The following is an 18,310-nucleotide window of genomic DNA, read 5'->3' on the forward strand; positions in this document are numbered from 1 at the left end:
TGGTGCCACTGTCTGGTCAATGTGCCTGGGCTCATGTCCCCTACTGGGAAAAGTCATCTACTCTATACTGTTTACACCGTATTCAGCTTAAGTGTTATCTACTGGAGACTACTGTTAGTCACTACCAATGTACTTACCTAGCAGTAGCAGCAATAGGATCACTATTAGGACCACAAAGAACGTGTTTCCATACGTCACTATTAGCTTCACCAAGCGAGATTTGAAGATTTTCTGCCATCTGGAAAGAGAAAACGAAGCATTGTTCTGTTACTCCACCTTGTATCACACTAAGCACCTCTATTACAGTGTATATTCCTATCTAGAATACATTACTAAGACAGTACTGGCCTGTATGGGTAAATACAATGAGTATGGAGAGCGTAGCCTGATATGTATTACTACAAGAGAGAAGATGCTCAGTCTACTGACCTCATGCTCTACAGGGAATAATCGGGGGGCTAGTGGAAGTATAAACCAACGTTATAAACAAAGTGTAAAACTAATACAGCAATCTATCAAGGACTACAAAGCAGCACAGGCAAACACAGAAATAAGGAAAGGGCTGTGTAAATGAGACCAATACTACAAATAAAGGAAAGCTTGTCCACAGACACTAATCATTTATCTACATTTTTATAATGTACGTTTGTTGTTTTTTTTAAATAATATGGCTCTCACTGTAGTGTTAATAAGAAGATATATTCAAACACATGGTTCAATGCCTAAAGATCTCCACTGCCCATTGTACATAATTAGCGACCACCCCATCACTGGTCTCGTATGTATCACACAACAGTCCTCTATGGTGTCAGTGTGACAGCAGGGTACCAAAAGACAGACCCGCATCTGGACGGTTATGTTCCTATAAGAATATTGTACAATGAGGAACATTTTAGCTGTGTTTTGGATGTCTACTTAAAGCTAGCTACAACTCTACATGCATGCTCTGGCCTCAAACTAACCCGGATTAAAAGAGCAGCTACATGTTCTTCTATACAAGAAGGAGACTGTACGGTCCATTGGTCAGTGACCCAGGGTCTGGACACATGTGGCTCAGTGGATGCCGTTTATTACATACCAGCCAACAGGCCGGTCCCTGTTCTGTACACCAATCACATATGTAGGATCTGTCTAACTGTGTTATGGACTGTACGTATCAGGAGCAGTCTCTGCCTATGGTACGTGTACCGAGGAAGAGACACAAGCACAAACTTGAACCTCAATGTAACCCATCTGCAATTATTTGAATGTAAACTGTGACTTTCAAATTACAATGTGAACACAGTTCCACTTGACTTGAATTTCATAATCGCATTACAAGTCTGCCAGGCAGTTTCCCGGACTTCTGATTACAGACTTGGCAGCAGCTTCATGGTAATTAGTGTGCTGCAGAATGCATAATACAAACATCACACTAGGGGGCCTATTTAAAGAAAACAAAATGTTGTGATGTGCTGCTATTACCACAAACACTCAAAGCAAACTTTCATATGTGTAATAATGTATGGTCAGCGGGGGTGACGACTAAAACGCATTTTGAGAATGCAAAAGCATTGTCGCCATTAACAGACACGGACCGTGGCACGTGGCCCTGCATTCACTGGCAGATGAACGAGGTCTGAATGTTCCACCAAATACAGATCAATTAACAGAAAATTGACAAAACTGTGAAATGCGTAAGGGACACTGACTGCAGAAGGTTGCACTTATCATATTAGAACTCAATGCCTTGAGTATCACCAATGTAGTCTTCGTATGTGCATGTTATTAGTGAATTCTACATGTATAAATTACAGATGAGCAATAAATGTTTCCATTCCCCACCCACACCAGAATGAAGTGACCATCAATGTCCCTATCTTCATAGAAATGTAGCGAAACGCGATTTACAAATACAGTGTGGATCGGTGAAGTAATGAGAAGAACGTGATACCTGGCCTGAATCCAGAACAAACTGATCCATTTTCAGTTTGATTAAACACGTAATTAAATCAGACCTATCTGGCCATTCAGCACCCAATAACCTTTAGCACCATCAGCACATGACCACAAAAACAAGTAGATAGCTGTTATCTGCTGGCCAGATCCATTAAAGTGCAGGAGGGTTTTGAGCAGACTATGTTAGGCTTCGCTCTCAACATATGGTCAAACGTGGTGATATAAGGTCAATTTAATCAAAACATGAGGGTAGAGCATTAGTATTAGTTTAACAGCTTAATCCTGCTCTGAATTCTCAGCAAACATCCCCCTGAATGTGTGTGCTGAGCCCCAGCTGGAGGAGGTCCGCAGACATCATTTCCTAGACATTGCACTGTAATTTTGAAGGTGGAAAAGAGAGGGGAAGAGGGAGGGGGGGGGGGCAGAGAGGGGCGGGGGGGCAGAGGAGGGGAAGGGGGCCTAGGTGAGCATCTTCCATGGCATGGATGGTTGGGTCCAGATTCCATCAGGACAGTTCTGATTTTGGGGGACTGCCCTGCTCATCAAGGAAGTTGAGGGAGAGTTGGGAGGCACTTTCCACTGTTCACTTTCCTTAAATGCTGCATGAACCAGTTAGTGGTGTGAGAATCATGTAAGGGAAGAGGAGACCTTCTCATCTGGGAGGGATATATAATATGGTGGCTGGGGAGGGTTAACGCTATAAAGAGATATACTTGTTCCAAACTCTCCCATTTGACCGCCCTGATTGAATATTTAAATAGCTGCAATCCTTTCTTACATCTATATGGAACGGTAAGACTCCCCAAATCTCTCTAGCAGTCTTTAAGGAACCTCGGATCCGCAGGGGGGCAGGGATTCCCCGATGTTAAGCTTTATTATTATGCATCTCACCTGAGCCAACTGGTGGCCACTTATGCCCCCTGCCACACCATAGCTTGGGTAGACCTGGAAATGCATTCTGTTGGGGTCCATACTTTGGCATCACTTTGGGGTCTTCCCAGTGCTGACCGCCCCCCTCTGGCTACCTCCCTCTCTTCTTTGAAATTTTGCCTGTCTATCCGGGACTTTTGCAGGCCCTGGTGCCTCTCTGGAACAACCCAAATTTCTCTACTGGCCATTCTACCTCCTCCTTCATAAAATGGATTCAGGTTGTCCCATGATCTGACTACCAGCACTGCCTGGGCCTCTCTCTCTGAGATCCAACACAAATATACGCCTCTCTGCCCCTTCTTTCAAATTTTTACAGGTCCGTCACTTTCTCATGTCCCTTCCCCCGGCGGACTCCTTACAAGCCCTCACCTTTTTTGAACAGCTATGCCTGCACTCTCCACGGGTATGATCTCTTCTATCTATAACTGTCTGATAGAGACTACCTTTGATGCCCAGGGCCATCATGAGCAGAACTGGGAGAGGGACCTGAGGCCCCTCCAGACGAGTCCTGTTGGGAGGAGGTTACAGAGAGGATTGTCACTAGGTCCATCTCAACACAAATCAATGAAACTGCATACAAAGTGTACTACACCCCTGATAAACTTTCCAAAATGTTCCCCACTTCTACTCCAAGCTGCTGGTTGAACCGTGGTCAGAATGGTGCGATCCTTTACATTTGATGGACCTGCCCACGCATAGTCCCCTTCTGGGATATAGACCTGGCAGTCCTCAATTCCGTTTCAGAACGACCATTAACTAAGGACCCTTGGACTTTCCTCCTCTCCCGACCTATGCCTGAAGAGAGCTCTCCCTCTAATAAACTGATTTCCAACATTCTTGCAGCTGCTAAACCTTTAATAGCCAACCACTGAAAAAAACAGAGTCCTCCTACCCTACTGGCCCTTAAAATCTATGTGTAGCATATAGCAGGCATGGAATCTATTACTTACTACCTACATGACAAACGCCATAAGTTCGACCTTGTTTGGCCCCCTGGTACCTTGGAGAGATCCGGGGCCACACTGTCTGCCTCCCCTAATGTTCCGTGACTCCTAGCTCCGCTCACAACTTGAGCCCTAAACCGACTCTGGCTTACCCGGCCTGGACGTTCTCCATTTAGCTCCTAAGGAATGCAATGTGCTCTGTTTGGTTGTCTGCTTGTTCTTTCTTTGTGAACACCGATGAATATATGTTTTATATTGACTAACATTCATCATTGTTCTGTAGGTGTCATTTAACTCCACTTTGTACCTCTACAATGCCATGAAACAAAAAGGTAAAGATGGCCCTGCCCAAAGGAGCTTACAATCTAAGAGGCGTGGAGAACAATTGATACATAAGGTAGCAGAATAACAATTGAAGCAATCGGTGGGCAGAGCGCATGTTGCTACTGAAAGGCAGAAGATGATCATGCAATAATATTAAATCCCACAGTGTCGACTGATATTACAGAGCATCTATTAATGGCGTGGCAAGATTGTCATGAGGAGCGACCAAGGAAAATGGAAATATGAAACTAGTCTTTGTAGATATTTTAGAACCATTTAACTGAACCTCTTCTGGTTCTGGAGAGGACTTTCCCCTTCGTGCAGCAGGGGCACTCTCTGATTATCTGCCAGCTGGGCGTAGGGGTGTGCCCGGTATATTTGTTCGGTAATGTGCTCAGGGCTGGACAGAGCCAGGACACTTGTTCACCATCTTTGCAGAAGTTCTGTATTTATAGTACAAACTCAATTTTGCCTGATATTTAATCATCTGTAACCCTTTGTTTCCCATGTAAATGCTCCTCTTTATTTTCCTTTTCGTACCCCATCTTATGTGTCTCTCTCTTGATGGGATCATATTCTAAGGAAGAGCACAAGGTGAGTTGGCGGGACGGAGGGGAAAATTTAGGACAGGCCCTGTCCTAAATTGCCCAATCCCAAGGGCCAAGATAAAGATTCTAACTTTATTGAATAACTCTATCCTCCCTTCCTTAATGTTACCTTTCTGATTCTTACACCAGAGGAGCCCAAACTCGGCTCTCAAGAGCTACTAACAGTTCATGTTTTCAGGATTTCTTTAATCATACACAGGTGAGTTAATCTATTTGGCTTGGTCAGTATTTATCCCACCTGTTTCTACAGGCAGAAATCCTGAAAACATGAACCGGCCGGTGGTAGCTCTTGAGGACTGGGTTTGTCCACCTCTGCCTTACACCCTCAGGGAACATCATGTTTGCTCTACCTACTCTGTTATACAACCTACCAGACCATATCCAGCGGGCTTACCATTTCAAACCTAATGGAAGCATCACCACACTAACTATTAAAGGTCTCAACACCCCATAAACATTCAGCCACCTGTATAAAACGCTACATCAGATGAAGAACGATTCTAACAAGCTGCCAAATTCTATTCCGACAGCTAATGTACAAAGTTATTACAGCTTCCAACTGTTAGCTATATATTAGAACGTGCTACATTTATTATGTGCATAATCAGTTTGTCACTGGCTCTAATAGAACAGATAAAACAAACAAATATAAAATACCATATTCACCCAAAAAAATAAATCACTATTATTGGTCCTGGCTGCAGAACATTCATTTAATCACATTTATGGTTCTTTACGATGCAGGCTCTGAAACGAACATTTCACAGAGCTATAAAGAAGCTTTATCAGAATACCTGCATTACAGCCATGACGGATGGTACTATGCACCCTCATTCCTAGTTAGTGATTGGACTAGACAGGGATGCCCCATCACACATCATGTCGCATAATGTATAGATACACAGGCAGCCACCATTGACCTCAATATTAAGGGCTCCCCAATGACAAATAAGAATATCATTTATCACTCATTACTGACACCAACCTCTGACTACAATCCAAAGAACTTCTACAGAATGATCAGGTCCAAAAACAACAATAAAAAACAGAAGCATTTTCCAGGTACATTCCAGATCACATGAAAGTTTATCCAATTTATCTTTGGTTTCCAACAGCAACAAAGCTAATTAAACACTTAGGGGTATAAACAAAATCTATGATGAATTATTCACGACCAACTACCCACACCTGGAAGGGGAGCCATCCATGTATATCTAGGAGTGGCTAAATAAAAACTATGATTAAATCTAGGATGGATGTTAATTATTTTACCTTCACTAGACCCTACCTCTTACGGGACAGAAGTGTCATACACTACACCCAGGGTTAGAAGGTATTGTAAAGATCAAGAGGCCTGGGCATGCCAAATTTCCACAAACACTTTAAAGCTGCCCAGCTGCAGCATGGCATACCCCATAAGCTGTGTTACAAAGCAATATTTCTACCCCACGCTACCAATCCTTTTACCCCCCCCTCCCTTTATACAGAATAAAACACTGAGTCACGTGAGTAGGCTTTCAGCCTGACTGTAGGAGAAAAACAAGGTAGCAAAAGCTTAACTATTTCCATCATTTATGAGTCTACAGGATAGATACTGTCTCCTACATAAAAGCTTTTAGCAATATCTACAACACAAACATTGTATATAAATTTGCTAAACCCCTGGGCTCTATAAAGAAGTCTAAAAAAAAAACTAATGAAAAAAAAAAAAATATGAAAAAAAATTAAACTCAAAAGTGAACGATATCTTCGATTTACAAGGTGGTATTGGCAAAATCAGAAAAAGCCTAGAGACTCATTTGAAACATCTTGAATCAGATGCTTGGAGGTATTATTATTACCATTTATTTATATAGCGTCACTAATTTTGCAGCACTATACAAATAACTCAGTCCCTGTCCCATTGGGGCTTACAGTCTAAATTCCCTAACACAGACGACACAAAGACATTGTTTCATCATTAACTGTTAATAGAATTTGGTAGGTCACCTCAATGAAACCAACTACTACTAAGATTTAGAAACACCATTCCACTTATAAAATAGTGTGGAATCTGCTGGTGCCATATAAATAAATGTTCATATATAAAATTACCCTCTTTAAAACAAGGTAGGAGGTTGAAGTCGGGCATCCAAATTCCCCAGCTCTCCCCATTTGAAACCCTTCCTCTTCTTTCCCCATTACGAAGGGGCATGATTTTGTTACTGTATAACATGCTCCTGGATGATTTGCTGGTCCCCAGGAATGGTCACGAAAGGGACTGGGAGAGAGATTTGCCCCTCCCGGGAGGAGGACTGCTGGGAGATCACCAGATTGAGTGTGGCCTCCACTTACATTAAATAGAATGCATACAAGATATACTATAGATGGTACCGTACACCTGACAGACTCGCTGAAATGCACCCGACTGCCTCCCCTGCATGTTGGCGGTACTACAGCCACAGAGGTACCCTCTTCCGTATCTGGTGGCCGTGCCGTCATTTCCTCCTTCTGGGATAGGGTTGCTGGTCTCCTGTCCTCCCTCCTCCAGTCCCCTATTCGGTAAGACCAGTGGTCCTTCCTTCTATGCTACCCTCTGCAAGACAACGATATCCACTCAACGACACTGGCTTCACAGGTCTTGGCAGCCGCTAGGTGCCCGATGGCCAAACTGCACGGAACCCCATCCCCTCTCGTGTTTCTCCTCTAAAGTCTTACATATGGTTCATTGCCTATATGGAGAAAATCACCTCCCAACTGAGAGATAAAAAAAAGACAAGTTTCACCAAGTCTGGGCCCCCTGGCTGTATCACTAGGATAACCTGTTAGCTGTCCACGCCCCGAGTCGCCTTTCCTCCATCGGATATTCCTGTCCATGCCTGCGTGTGGTGCATGTTACAGCTTCTGAGGCCCCATCCTCCCAACTGTGAGGTCCCTAATCTTCTTAGCTCCACACAACTGACCACCACTGACCCCCCCACCCCTTATAATACCCCTTATTATTGCTTGATTCAGCATCTGATTTTCATTGCTTCCATGTTTTACTACGAATGGCAATTTCAATGCAGATTGTGACATTGTATGCAAGTTCTATTCCCAGTGTCTCATTTCTTGCTTGTTGTCACCCATGTTTGTTTTTTAAAAAAAGAAGGTAGGATTAGTAGAATAGTGTTAGTATCCCTGTATGATACATAATACAAACTTGTGATATGTTCCCTCCATGACTACCTACAGATGTCGTCTCTTCTCCTATTCACTTCCTTATTCTGCAACCGCTTCCCTAACCCTCCATATTCAATCTGCATTTACAGTTATTACATAGCAGAAATGTTACTACAATGTTTAATACGTGATTTTTAATGAATAACTGCATTGACTGAAATATAATGTCAGTTTGAACACTTTACACATAAAGTTTTTTAAAATCTTTAAAAGGAAACTGTCATTAATACATTTTTGAGAATATAGATTTCGTCAAAGAACAATATCAAAATAAGTATTAAGCCATGACGGCATTTGACAAGTCTAACATTCTAAGACAAATCAATAGCTACTGAGTGATCCTCATACCTTGTGGGTGAAATAAATGGAATGCACAGGAGCAAAACGATAAACACCTCTGCATAGAGGAAGGTGGCGACAGCTGTCCACTGGAGACTCATTGTTCACCAATTCTATTACCTACAGCAAGGAAAATTAACATAAAGAGTACAGTAAGTAATACAGTAAAATACAAGCCAGTGTTTGTTAATTTACTACAACACGGTGTAAACACACTAGGCAGCTTGGAAACAAAAACATATTCACAGCTTGTTTAATTTGCCTTACAAATGAGTTCCCAGCTCTGCCCTATTGTAATACATGGACGAGTAAATCATATGCTGCACCTAGGAACCCCCCCCCCAAAAAAAATAAAAAAAATAAATATGAAACGGCATTCTGTAAGCAGATGCTTTCTGCAAGCACAGACCATGTCACCCTCCAAACACCTAGAGAATAAAGACATATATGTAGATAGCATTATTAATGCCATACATTTATCTCCCAATGCAGACAGCTTCACTAAAACAAACTAGATGCAAAAACACAAACTGGTGATAGTTAATGACTATCTATTGGGGGCACAAATAATAGCTTAACTATTAGGAGTATATGTAAATAGAGTGTGTTAAATGTGTACTTTAAAGTGGAGCTATACAAAATATGGAACAAATTACATATAAGGAGTCTATCAATACCTTTAAAAGTGATATATACTGGCAAACATATGTTGTGGACTTCCTCTTTATTGTACACGATAAGTTTATCTTCAAAACAATTAAACTGCATCTTCAGCCCCTCTTCCATTATTTTCCACATGCACACTTAAAAGATTTGGTTTGACCACTTAAAATAAAGAATTAAAACAAAACAAAAAAAAAAGGATTTGATGACTAGGGGATGATGTTATGATGTGGTATCCAATTTGTGTACTGCAGTATTAAGACAACTGCATTTTATTGGAAGTGTATATAAAAGTTATGTACTCCTCCAAGACAGTGATAGGAGTTGGATGATAGCATACAGTAATCAACAAATGAATGAATGAGTGAGCTGAACCATTTATCATCATCATTTATTTATATATATAGCGCCACTGATTCCACAGCGCTGTACAGAGAACTCATTCACATCAGTCCCTGCCCCATTGGGGCTTACAGTCTAAATTCCCTAACATACATACAGACAGACAGAGGCACAGACTAGGGTCAATTTTAATAGCAGCCAATTAACTTACCAGTATGTTTTTGGACTGTGGGAGGAAACCCACGCAAACACGGGGAGAAGATACAAACTCCACACAGATAAGGCCATGGTCGGGAATTGAACTCATGACCCCAGCGCTGTGAGGCAGAAGTGCTAGCCACTGAGCCACCGTGCTGCCCAATTCATTCAACCAGCTAAAGCAGGCCTGTCCAACCTGCGGCCCTCCAGATGTGAAACTACAAGTCCCAGCATGCCCTTCCAGCTATCAACTGGTTGTCTGCTGGCAAAGCATGCTGGGGCTTGTAGTTTCACAACACCTGGAGGGCCGCAGGTTGGACAGGCCTGAGCTAAAGGAAGGTAAGAGCACAATTCACCCGTTACTATAACAAGTATAATTATTTTTAATCCCACATGAAATACCAGTTAAAAATACACTGAAGACTCCAAGAACCAAACTATGTCTTTGTGTGAACAATTATAATAATAGGAGTCAGGCGGTAGTTAATGATTGCCAATAATACATGGTCAGGAACATTTCACTGTTGCCAATACCTTCCTGCTTAGGAACACCTGTACAAATCACATGCATCACAGCTTAGACAGACATAGGACATTGCAAACACCAACACCAGTGTACTTTAACTATTGTCATGTTCAAAAAAAGTGACAAAAAACACATCACAAGTGTTAATGTGCAACTAGTAAATCTTAAAAGAAATTGAAATAATGCCAGAACAAAGATCTAAAACAGGCCTGTCCAACCTGTGGCTCTCCAGATGTTGTGAAACTACAAGTCCCAGCATGTCCTTCCAGCTATCAAACAGGTTGTCTACTGGCAAAGCATGCTGGGGTTTGTAGTTTCACAACACCTGGAGGGCCGCAGGTTGGACAGGCCTGATCTAAAACATTATTCCCATTTAAGCAAATAAAAGTAAAGTGTCAGTCTCACAAAATGTCAAATGGGGCAGGTATTTAGCCTTAGCTGACGAGGATACCATCGTACACAAATGTAAGTTGGGACTTACATTTGTGCATGGTCAAAGTTCAGAGAGATTACTTCTAGATTGCACAGATATAGTCAGACTGGTCTCAGGTAAATATGTAACCCAAATACATGAGCTGGGGAACGTGTACAGGCAGCATACCCTGCACATGTCTAGGTGTAACACATGGGTGCAGTGCCAATGAGTTCCATCTAAAACTAGCCTGCACTTGTAGCTGTGGGTACAGCAGTGTTATCTGCACTGTGAGACTAAGACAAGATACCCGTCACCCAGCCGGCCCCTGACCCGTCACACAGCATACAGCCGGCCCCTGACCCGTCACACAGCATACAGCCGGCCCCTGACCCGTCACACAGCATACACCCGGCCCCTGACCCGTCACACAGCATACACCCAGCCCCTGACCCGTCACCTAGCATACACCCAGCCCCTGACCCGTCACCCAGCATACACCGGGCCCCTGACCCAGCATACACCCGGCCCCTGACCCATCACACAGCATACACCCGGCCCCTGACCGGTCACACAGCATACACCCGGCCCCTGACCCGTCACACAGCATACACCCGGCCCCTGACCCGTCACACAGCATACACCCGGCCCCTGACCCGTCACACAGCATACACCCGGCCCCTGACCCGTCACACAGCATACACCCGGCCCCTGACCCGTCACACAGCATACACCCGGCCCCTGACCCGTCACACAGCATACACCCGACCCGTGACCCGTCACCCAGCATACACCCGGCCCCTGACCCGTCACCCAGCATACACCCGGCCCCTGACCCGTCACCCAGCATACACCCGGCCCCTGACCAGTCACCCAGCATACACCCGGCCCCTGACCAGTCACCCAGCATACACCCGGCCCCTGACCCGTCACACAGCATACACCCGGCCCCTGACCCGTCACACAACATACACCCGGCCCCTGACCCGTCACACAACATACACCCGGCCCCTGACCCGTCACACAACATACACCCGGCCCCTGACCCGTCACACAACATACAGCCGGCCCCTGACCCGTCACACAACATACACCCGGCCCCTGTCCCGTCACACAACATACACCCGGCCCCTGACCCGTCACACAACATACACCCGGCCCCTGACCCGTCACACAACATACACCCGGCCCCTGACCCGTCACACAGCATACACCCAGCAGGAGAGAGAGCATCTAAATGGCCACAGCTGCAGGGTGGCTATGTCTTCTCCCCATGTCTGGTGTAATGGTTACAGGACAGAACAGTTTAGGGCAAGCTGTGGTACTATAAGTCCCAACCTTTCCCCATGCTGGGACCTGTAGTTCCACAGCAGCTATAGCGCACATACTGGCCGCTTGTGGTATTACAGAATACTGACCTATACAACGTAGACCCAGTATGCAGGAGTAGCGCTAATATATGTATATATGTATGTATATGGGCCCAGGCTATGTAACACTCTGATAGTTTAATAACCCTGCTATGACGAGTCTAGATATCGCACTATGTACCAAGCCGGGATCACCTGTCGCGCCCTCCGCTCTCCGTACAGTGACAGCCGTACAGCCAGCACTCACCTCACTCACTTCCTGTTTCCTGCAGGCCCAGAACGAGGCTGAGTGCTTCTGGGTTGTTGTTTTTTGTTGTTTTTTTCAATAAGTTTTATTTAAAACTTTATAATCTCACAAGCAGTGATGTGCACTATAGGAATGTGTGTTGCAAACCTAACAATCCATAATAACGTTATGTTAAACCAGGGTGATCTTAATACGTTGTGTGGGGATACAATAAAAATATGACATTATCAGTGACAGATAACATATCATATCTGGAAACATCTACTTTGATACTGCTATCATAGAAAATGTTATCTGAGAAAGACTTGACTCCTTACCTACAGTACTATACTACTCTGCTTCTGCAACAGTCTTTGCTGAACTAATGAACTGGTGTCAAGTCATAGTTTAACATCTGATAATTAATTCAGCACAGGTTACTGCAGTTTACAAGATAAGTAGGAAAAGCAGAAAAGAGTTAAGTTGGCGGAGGAATGCCTAGAGGCAGCTATCTGGGGAGAAAGCTTTTTGGAGAACACAATTAATACAGTTAATTTAAAAAAAAATGCCAGACTAAACCCACAGACCGATTGCTGCTACAGGTTGGCCAGGCTGGTTAGCCAGAGCTGATAAATAAGACTGGAACGTCTCATCCATGGAGTACATCACAGCCCTCCTCAACTATACCCTTCCCAAATTTCATGAGACATGGACCCCATGGTAAAGACTCCATGGCTCTCCCGTTCCAGGCCACGTGTAAACACTAACTCCGACCATTCCCCTTCTCCCCCCTTTTCTTCCTCCTGCCCCCCTCCCATTTATCAGTTCTCTCTTTCTCCCTGCTCTATATCTATCCCTTTATCCTTAACATTCTTATTTAAAAAAAAAACCTGATTGTTATGTCAAACCATCCTGATGAGTTATATGGCTGAACCAGTGTTACGCTGTACTGCTTTATTAATATGAAATGTTCGGCATTGTTTTTATTAACAAAGTGTGAAAATAAAAGGATTTAAAAAAAACAAAGTAAAAAAAATCACCTTTTGTTTTTGTTGAAACAGTGTAAATTAGTACTATTTACTACTCAAGATCTAATAATGTTTTAACATTTGCAATTTAAAGTAATAGTTGCTCACTCTCCTAGACTGGATGGTAGACGCCTGGATTGGGGTGAAATCTCCTGGGAGAACAGCAATTATCCTGGAAGGGAGCTGACCTGCTGCCCAGATTGCAAGGTGGGCAAGGACGTGACAAGGTGATGCAAATTCATAATTTCAAGCCCAACCTACGTCAGTGAACATGCAGTTATTGTCCCACACCTCCAAACTGTCCTGAAATAGGTGGGACAGTCCCGGTTTGAGGAGTTGTCCGATGTGTCAGGTCTTTTGTCCCAATTACAGAACAGTTGGGAGATGAGCCACGCTAAAAGGTTATAGAGAAGAGAAGTATCCGCACTAGGTGAATCGCATACCAAAGTCTATTAATAGGCTCTTAATATTGTAGCCTATCAATCAGGATGATTGAATTATGGCACAAAACATCCTGAGCGGTGCACCCATACACCAGGAATATAGTAAAATGTCAAAAGAAAAGAAAAAGCAGGTGACTGAGGGGCACTCAGAAACAATGGATGAGTGTAAATATTAAAATAAGTTTGATTTTGTTGATATGCCTTAAAATTGTTAATGATAATTCATCCTATACCCAAAAGCTGGCGAAATATTAAAAACCAAAAACAAAAACAAAAATGATTAAAATTGCAGATCCACTGCAAGCTTAGCTCAGTGGTCCTATGATAAATAATAAACTCTAAATAGAGAATATCGCTAATGTAGATTAAGTATAATGGTTAGTATATAGGTTGTAAATTTAACTTTCAATGGGTACCCTAATAGCAAGTATATCTCCTAGGTTGTCTCAAACGATTTGTTATATCTAAGAAGATGCCTATACAATTCAGAGGAATCCCCCTAGTGCTGGCTTAAATAATGGCTATCTAATATATCATACAGTGAGGACTCAGTGGTGGATGTATCTCTAAGAGGCTATAATAAATGAGCAATATATAGACGTAGAACAAACTCAAGGAGCAACGTGGAAACCCTCAGATTAAAACGCTAGGTTGACCAAAATAATTCTCCCTTTATACCCTGTATATCTCCAATGAATGATCTATCAAACCTAGGGTGGGGGTAAGTGGTGAAAGCGTTTCCTACTTATTTGGCATACTGAGCCAAAAAACGCCAATGTAGGTTAAGGATATTGGTATATAGGTTGTGAATAATCTATCAAAGGGTTCCCTAATTACAAGTGTATCTCCTTGGTTGTCTCAAACAATAAATAGTATCTTAAAGAGATGCCTGTATAATTTAGAGGTGTCCCCCTGGTGGTAGCTTAAATGATGGATATCTGATATATAATATTGTGTGGACTCTAATGAGGAAACGCTCTTACCACTCTGCCCTACCCTTTGATGTATAGATCACTCATTGAAGTTATATAGGGCATTAAGGGAGACTCATTTTGGTTTACTTAGCGTTTCAATCCTAGGGTATCCACACAACTCCTTGAGCTTGTTCATTGTCTATATATTGCTTACTTATTAGTCTCTTGGAGACACATCTATCATTAGAGTCCACACAATATTATATTTATTTTAATATTTACACTCATCCATTGTTTCTGAGTGCCCCTCAGTCACCTGCTTTTTCTTTTCTTTTGACATTCTACGCTAAAAGGTGTCTCTTCAATGTGTGTATGACATTGAAGAGATGTTTTAGGGTAGGGGCTACCCCAACATCATGTGACCAGACCCCTTGTAGTCTGAACATGCCTCTTTCTGGCGCACGCACACACTGTCACGATTGCAAAAAATCTAAAAGCTGGGAAGAGTGACCCGACCAGAATGTGCAAGAGACTTCTGAAATAGTGGGTGATCTCCCTGGCTTCCAGAGAGTCTGGCAATCACTCTGATGCCTGGCCAGAATGAGATATGGTGGTCATAACACAACATGACAACGCAATTCGCTTTGTCATGCTGCGCCCACCATTATGTGCTGGTGCGTTTCATGTAATCATGCAGAGCATGATGACCCAAATCACGTCAGCAAGTAAAGCCTGGCCTGACCTCACCCGGTTCCCTTTCTCCCCTCCCGGAGGGGAGCCTAGGAAGGTACTCAAGTATGTGTAAGTATGTTTATTGTGAAAAATAAACTCACCCTGAGGCAGCAAGTAGTGACTTGTGAAATGCGTAGAAGTGGTGCCTGAGAGGAGACCAGAGATTTGTACTTACCACTGACATTTTTGTACAACATGATTTGACATTTTTTAAATTGTTAAGTGCATTCTCTATTATACTTTTTATATGTCGAAAGTACTGTACTTTTATAATTACAGTAAAAAGTACATGATTTTATAATCCTTTCAGAAATAAAACAATCTAAGTCATAATGCCCATGCCACTCTGTGTTTAGCAAGGTGAGCTGGGCATAACGATGCAATTTGCGTCATGTCTCTGCCCACCCTGCAGCATTTAAGCACTCTCTGAGAGAATTGCCTACTGTCATGGGTGTCTGAGAGGTCTCCCCCTAATTTGAGAGACTCCCAAACATTTGAACAATGCTACCCCCGTTCTGACCTCTCTATCACTGTCGACAACACCTGTATCTCCCCTGTCCCCCAACTTCGCTGCCTCGGTGTCATCCTCGACTCCTCTCTCTCCTTTGGCCCCCACATTCTCTCTCTTGCTAAATCCTGCCGCTACCAGCTGCGTAACATCGCTCGCATCCGGCCCTTCCTCTCCCAAGATGCCACCAAATGTCTTATTCACTCTCTGATCATCTCCTGCTTGGACTACTGTAACCTCCTCCTCACTGGCCTCCCCCAATCTCATCTCGCTCCCCTTCGTTCTGTACTTAACGCAGCCGCTAGGCTTATCTTCCTTTCTCGCCGCTCCTCGTCTGTCTCCCCCCTCTACCAATCCCTTCACTGGCTCCCTTTACCCTACAGAATCCTCTTCAAGCTCCTCACTCTCACATACAAGGCCCTCGCCAACTCCACTGCACCCTACATCTCCACCCTCCTCTCTATTCATGCTCGATCCCGTCCCCTCCGATCTGCCAATGACCGTCGCCTCTCTTCCCCCCTTATCACCTCCTCCCATGCGCGTATCCAAGACTTCGCCCGCGCTGCCCCCTTCCACTGGAACAAGCTCCCTCCCTCCATCAGAACTTACCCTAATCTGTCCAGTTTCAAACAGGCTTTAAAAACCCACCTTTTTCGTAAAGCCCTCCAGTCTCCCACTTAACTTCCTACCTTTTCTTCTGCCTCTTACCCTTCATTCCCCTTCCCTCATAGTTATCCTCCGTTCCTCCTTCTCTCCCTCTCTCCCCCGTGTCTCTCTGTCTGTCTACCCCACCCCTTAGATTGTACGCTCCTTTGAGCAGGGTCATCTCTCCTCCTGTTTTCACCACTTTGAACTCTGCTCTCCAGCTACCTAGCTACCTAGCCCTCCTCCTCGAGGACCCTCTTCCCCCCGTCCCCTCTAGCTCCCTCCTCTCCCTCTGGGAGTTTCCCTGTCACCCGTGCCCTCCCTCTTGGGCTCCGTTGTATGCGGACCCTCGCCTCTCCCCTCCCCCTACCCTAGCTGTGCGTTGAGCTCATTGAGTTACTGTGCTTATTGTTTACTGTACTGTGCTATCTCACCTCGTATTGTAATTTTGTTTGTCCCTGTATGGCGCCACAGACAGCTAGTGGCGCCCTATAAATAAAAATTAATAATAATAATAATAATAATAATAATAATAAAAATATCATCATTGATTACTCTCTGTGCTGTTTAAAATGTCTATTTTAGATCTGCTGCATTTTTTTAAACCAAAATAAAATCTGATGCTATATTATAAATGATATGTCCACCAGAGGCAGCCTAGAGATATAGACAATCCATCCAAGGAAAACAAAACGCAAACATGTAAAACCTTCAGCTATTTTTAACCTTTTTATTGAGGTCATCAGAAACTAGTTTTCCTAATATAGGTATAAAATTTGCACTAAGCAATAAATAAACAAATTTGAATATATATAGGAAATCAGGACTTGGGGGTATATTTACTAAACTGCGGGTTTGAAAAAGCGGAGATGTTGCCTATAGCAACCAATCAGATTCTAGCTGTCATTTTGTAGAATGTACTAAATAAATGATAACTAGAATCTGATTGGTTGCTATAGGCAACATCTCCACTTTTTCAAACCCGCAGTTTAGTAAATATACTCCTGGGTCTTAGTATGTCTTAACAAATCCACTCCAGATATAGAATTTATTTAGTCTAATAGCTTTAAAACAAACAGATCTCGAACATAAATCATATTTTTTCCAAAACATGAATTATATAACTATATTAATACATTTGTAACCAAAGTCATCTGAAAAAAAAGAACTAGGGAGAAATTTACTAAAGTGAGATTCTGCCAAATTGCATGGTTTTAGGCGATTAAATGTGCGGTTTGCAAACTGTGTGATATACTAAATGCCAAACCGCACATCAAAGCATATGGGGAAAAAAAGCCAGATCAGAAACTTCGATTGGATTTTTCAACAACAGAATACAAATCATGCAATGTATGAAGATGTGGCTTACAAAATCTCACATCAAAACACCACAAAAAAGTCAGTTTTTGTAGATGGGGTTCTTGATAGGCAAGATTGCTCAAACTGCATGCTGTGTAAGCTATCTTGGCTGTCAGCTTGGGGAAGGACTTTCCTGCATTAAGAGAAGTAGCATTGAGACATCTAAGAAACAGATGAGATCTGACACTAGTGTATTTGACATAGTGTTTTGCTTGTTGACTAGTCACCAAGCACATTTACTTAGATTTTATTCATATATTTTCATAGACTCTGACTAGTTTGTCATTATAGTTTGCCTTTTAGGGGTAGATTCAATTAGCCACGAGGTCCCAATAGAACCTTGCGTGATGTGTTCCTGCACAAATTATCTGCATTTATGGCATAGTTGCCCCCTTGACGTAATGACAGAGACGCGTCATTTTACCATGGGGAGTCGGTCCAAATCAATGCGAATCCGGGAGAATCGGATCATCAAGGCTCAAAATCTGCCCACATCACTGGGAAATGGGCAGATGCGGGAGAATTGCCAGCTCTCCCGGGAGTCCGGGAGACCTGCCCGGAATTCGAGATCTCCCGGACATTTCCGTAGAGTTGGCAAGTATGATTTATGGTACAGGAAAACTGCACTAATTCTCACTCGCACCTCTATGAAGAGCGAGC

At 43.2% G+C, this 18,310-nt stretch overlaps 1 protein-coding gene across 5 annotated transcripts in view; it reads right to left on the reverse strand.

Moving 5' to 3' along the window:
• Positions 1-12,086, reverse strand: part of BCAP31 (B cell receptor associated protein 31) — a 65,574-nt gene extending 53,488 nt beyond the window's left edge. For 2 of the 5 annotated variants that reach the window (XM_075184966.1, XM_075184962.1), the window contains exons 1-3: positions 11,977-12,048; positions 8,294-8,404; positions 138-238 (exon numbers count right to left, since the gene is read on the reverse strand). In XM_075184966.1, coding sequence (XP_075041067.1) covers positions 138-238; positions 8,294-8,385 — 193 coding nt within the window. In that variant the 5' untranslated portion in view covers positions 8,386-8,404; positions 11,977-12,048. Of the gene's footprint in view, positions 1-137; positions 239-8,293; positions 8,405-11,843; positions 11,865-11,976 lie in introns of those variants that run through there. The other 3 variants (XM_075184964.1, XM_075184963.1, XM_075184965.1) reach the window with 3 other exon arrangements.
• Positions 12,087-18,310: the final 6,224 nt, after the last annotated feature.

Source organism: Mixophyes fleayi, chromosome 9 (genome assembly GCF_038048845.1).
Source record: "Mixophyes fleayi isolate aMixFle1 chromosome 9, aMixFle1.hap1, whole genome shotgun sequence".
Classification (NCBI taxonomy): domain Eukaryota; kingdom Metazoa; phylum Chordata; class Amphibia; order Anura; family Limnodynastidae; genus Mixophyes; species Mixophyes fleayi.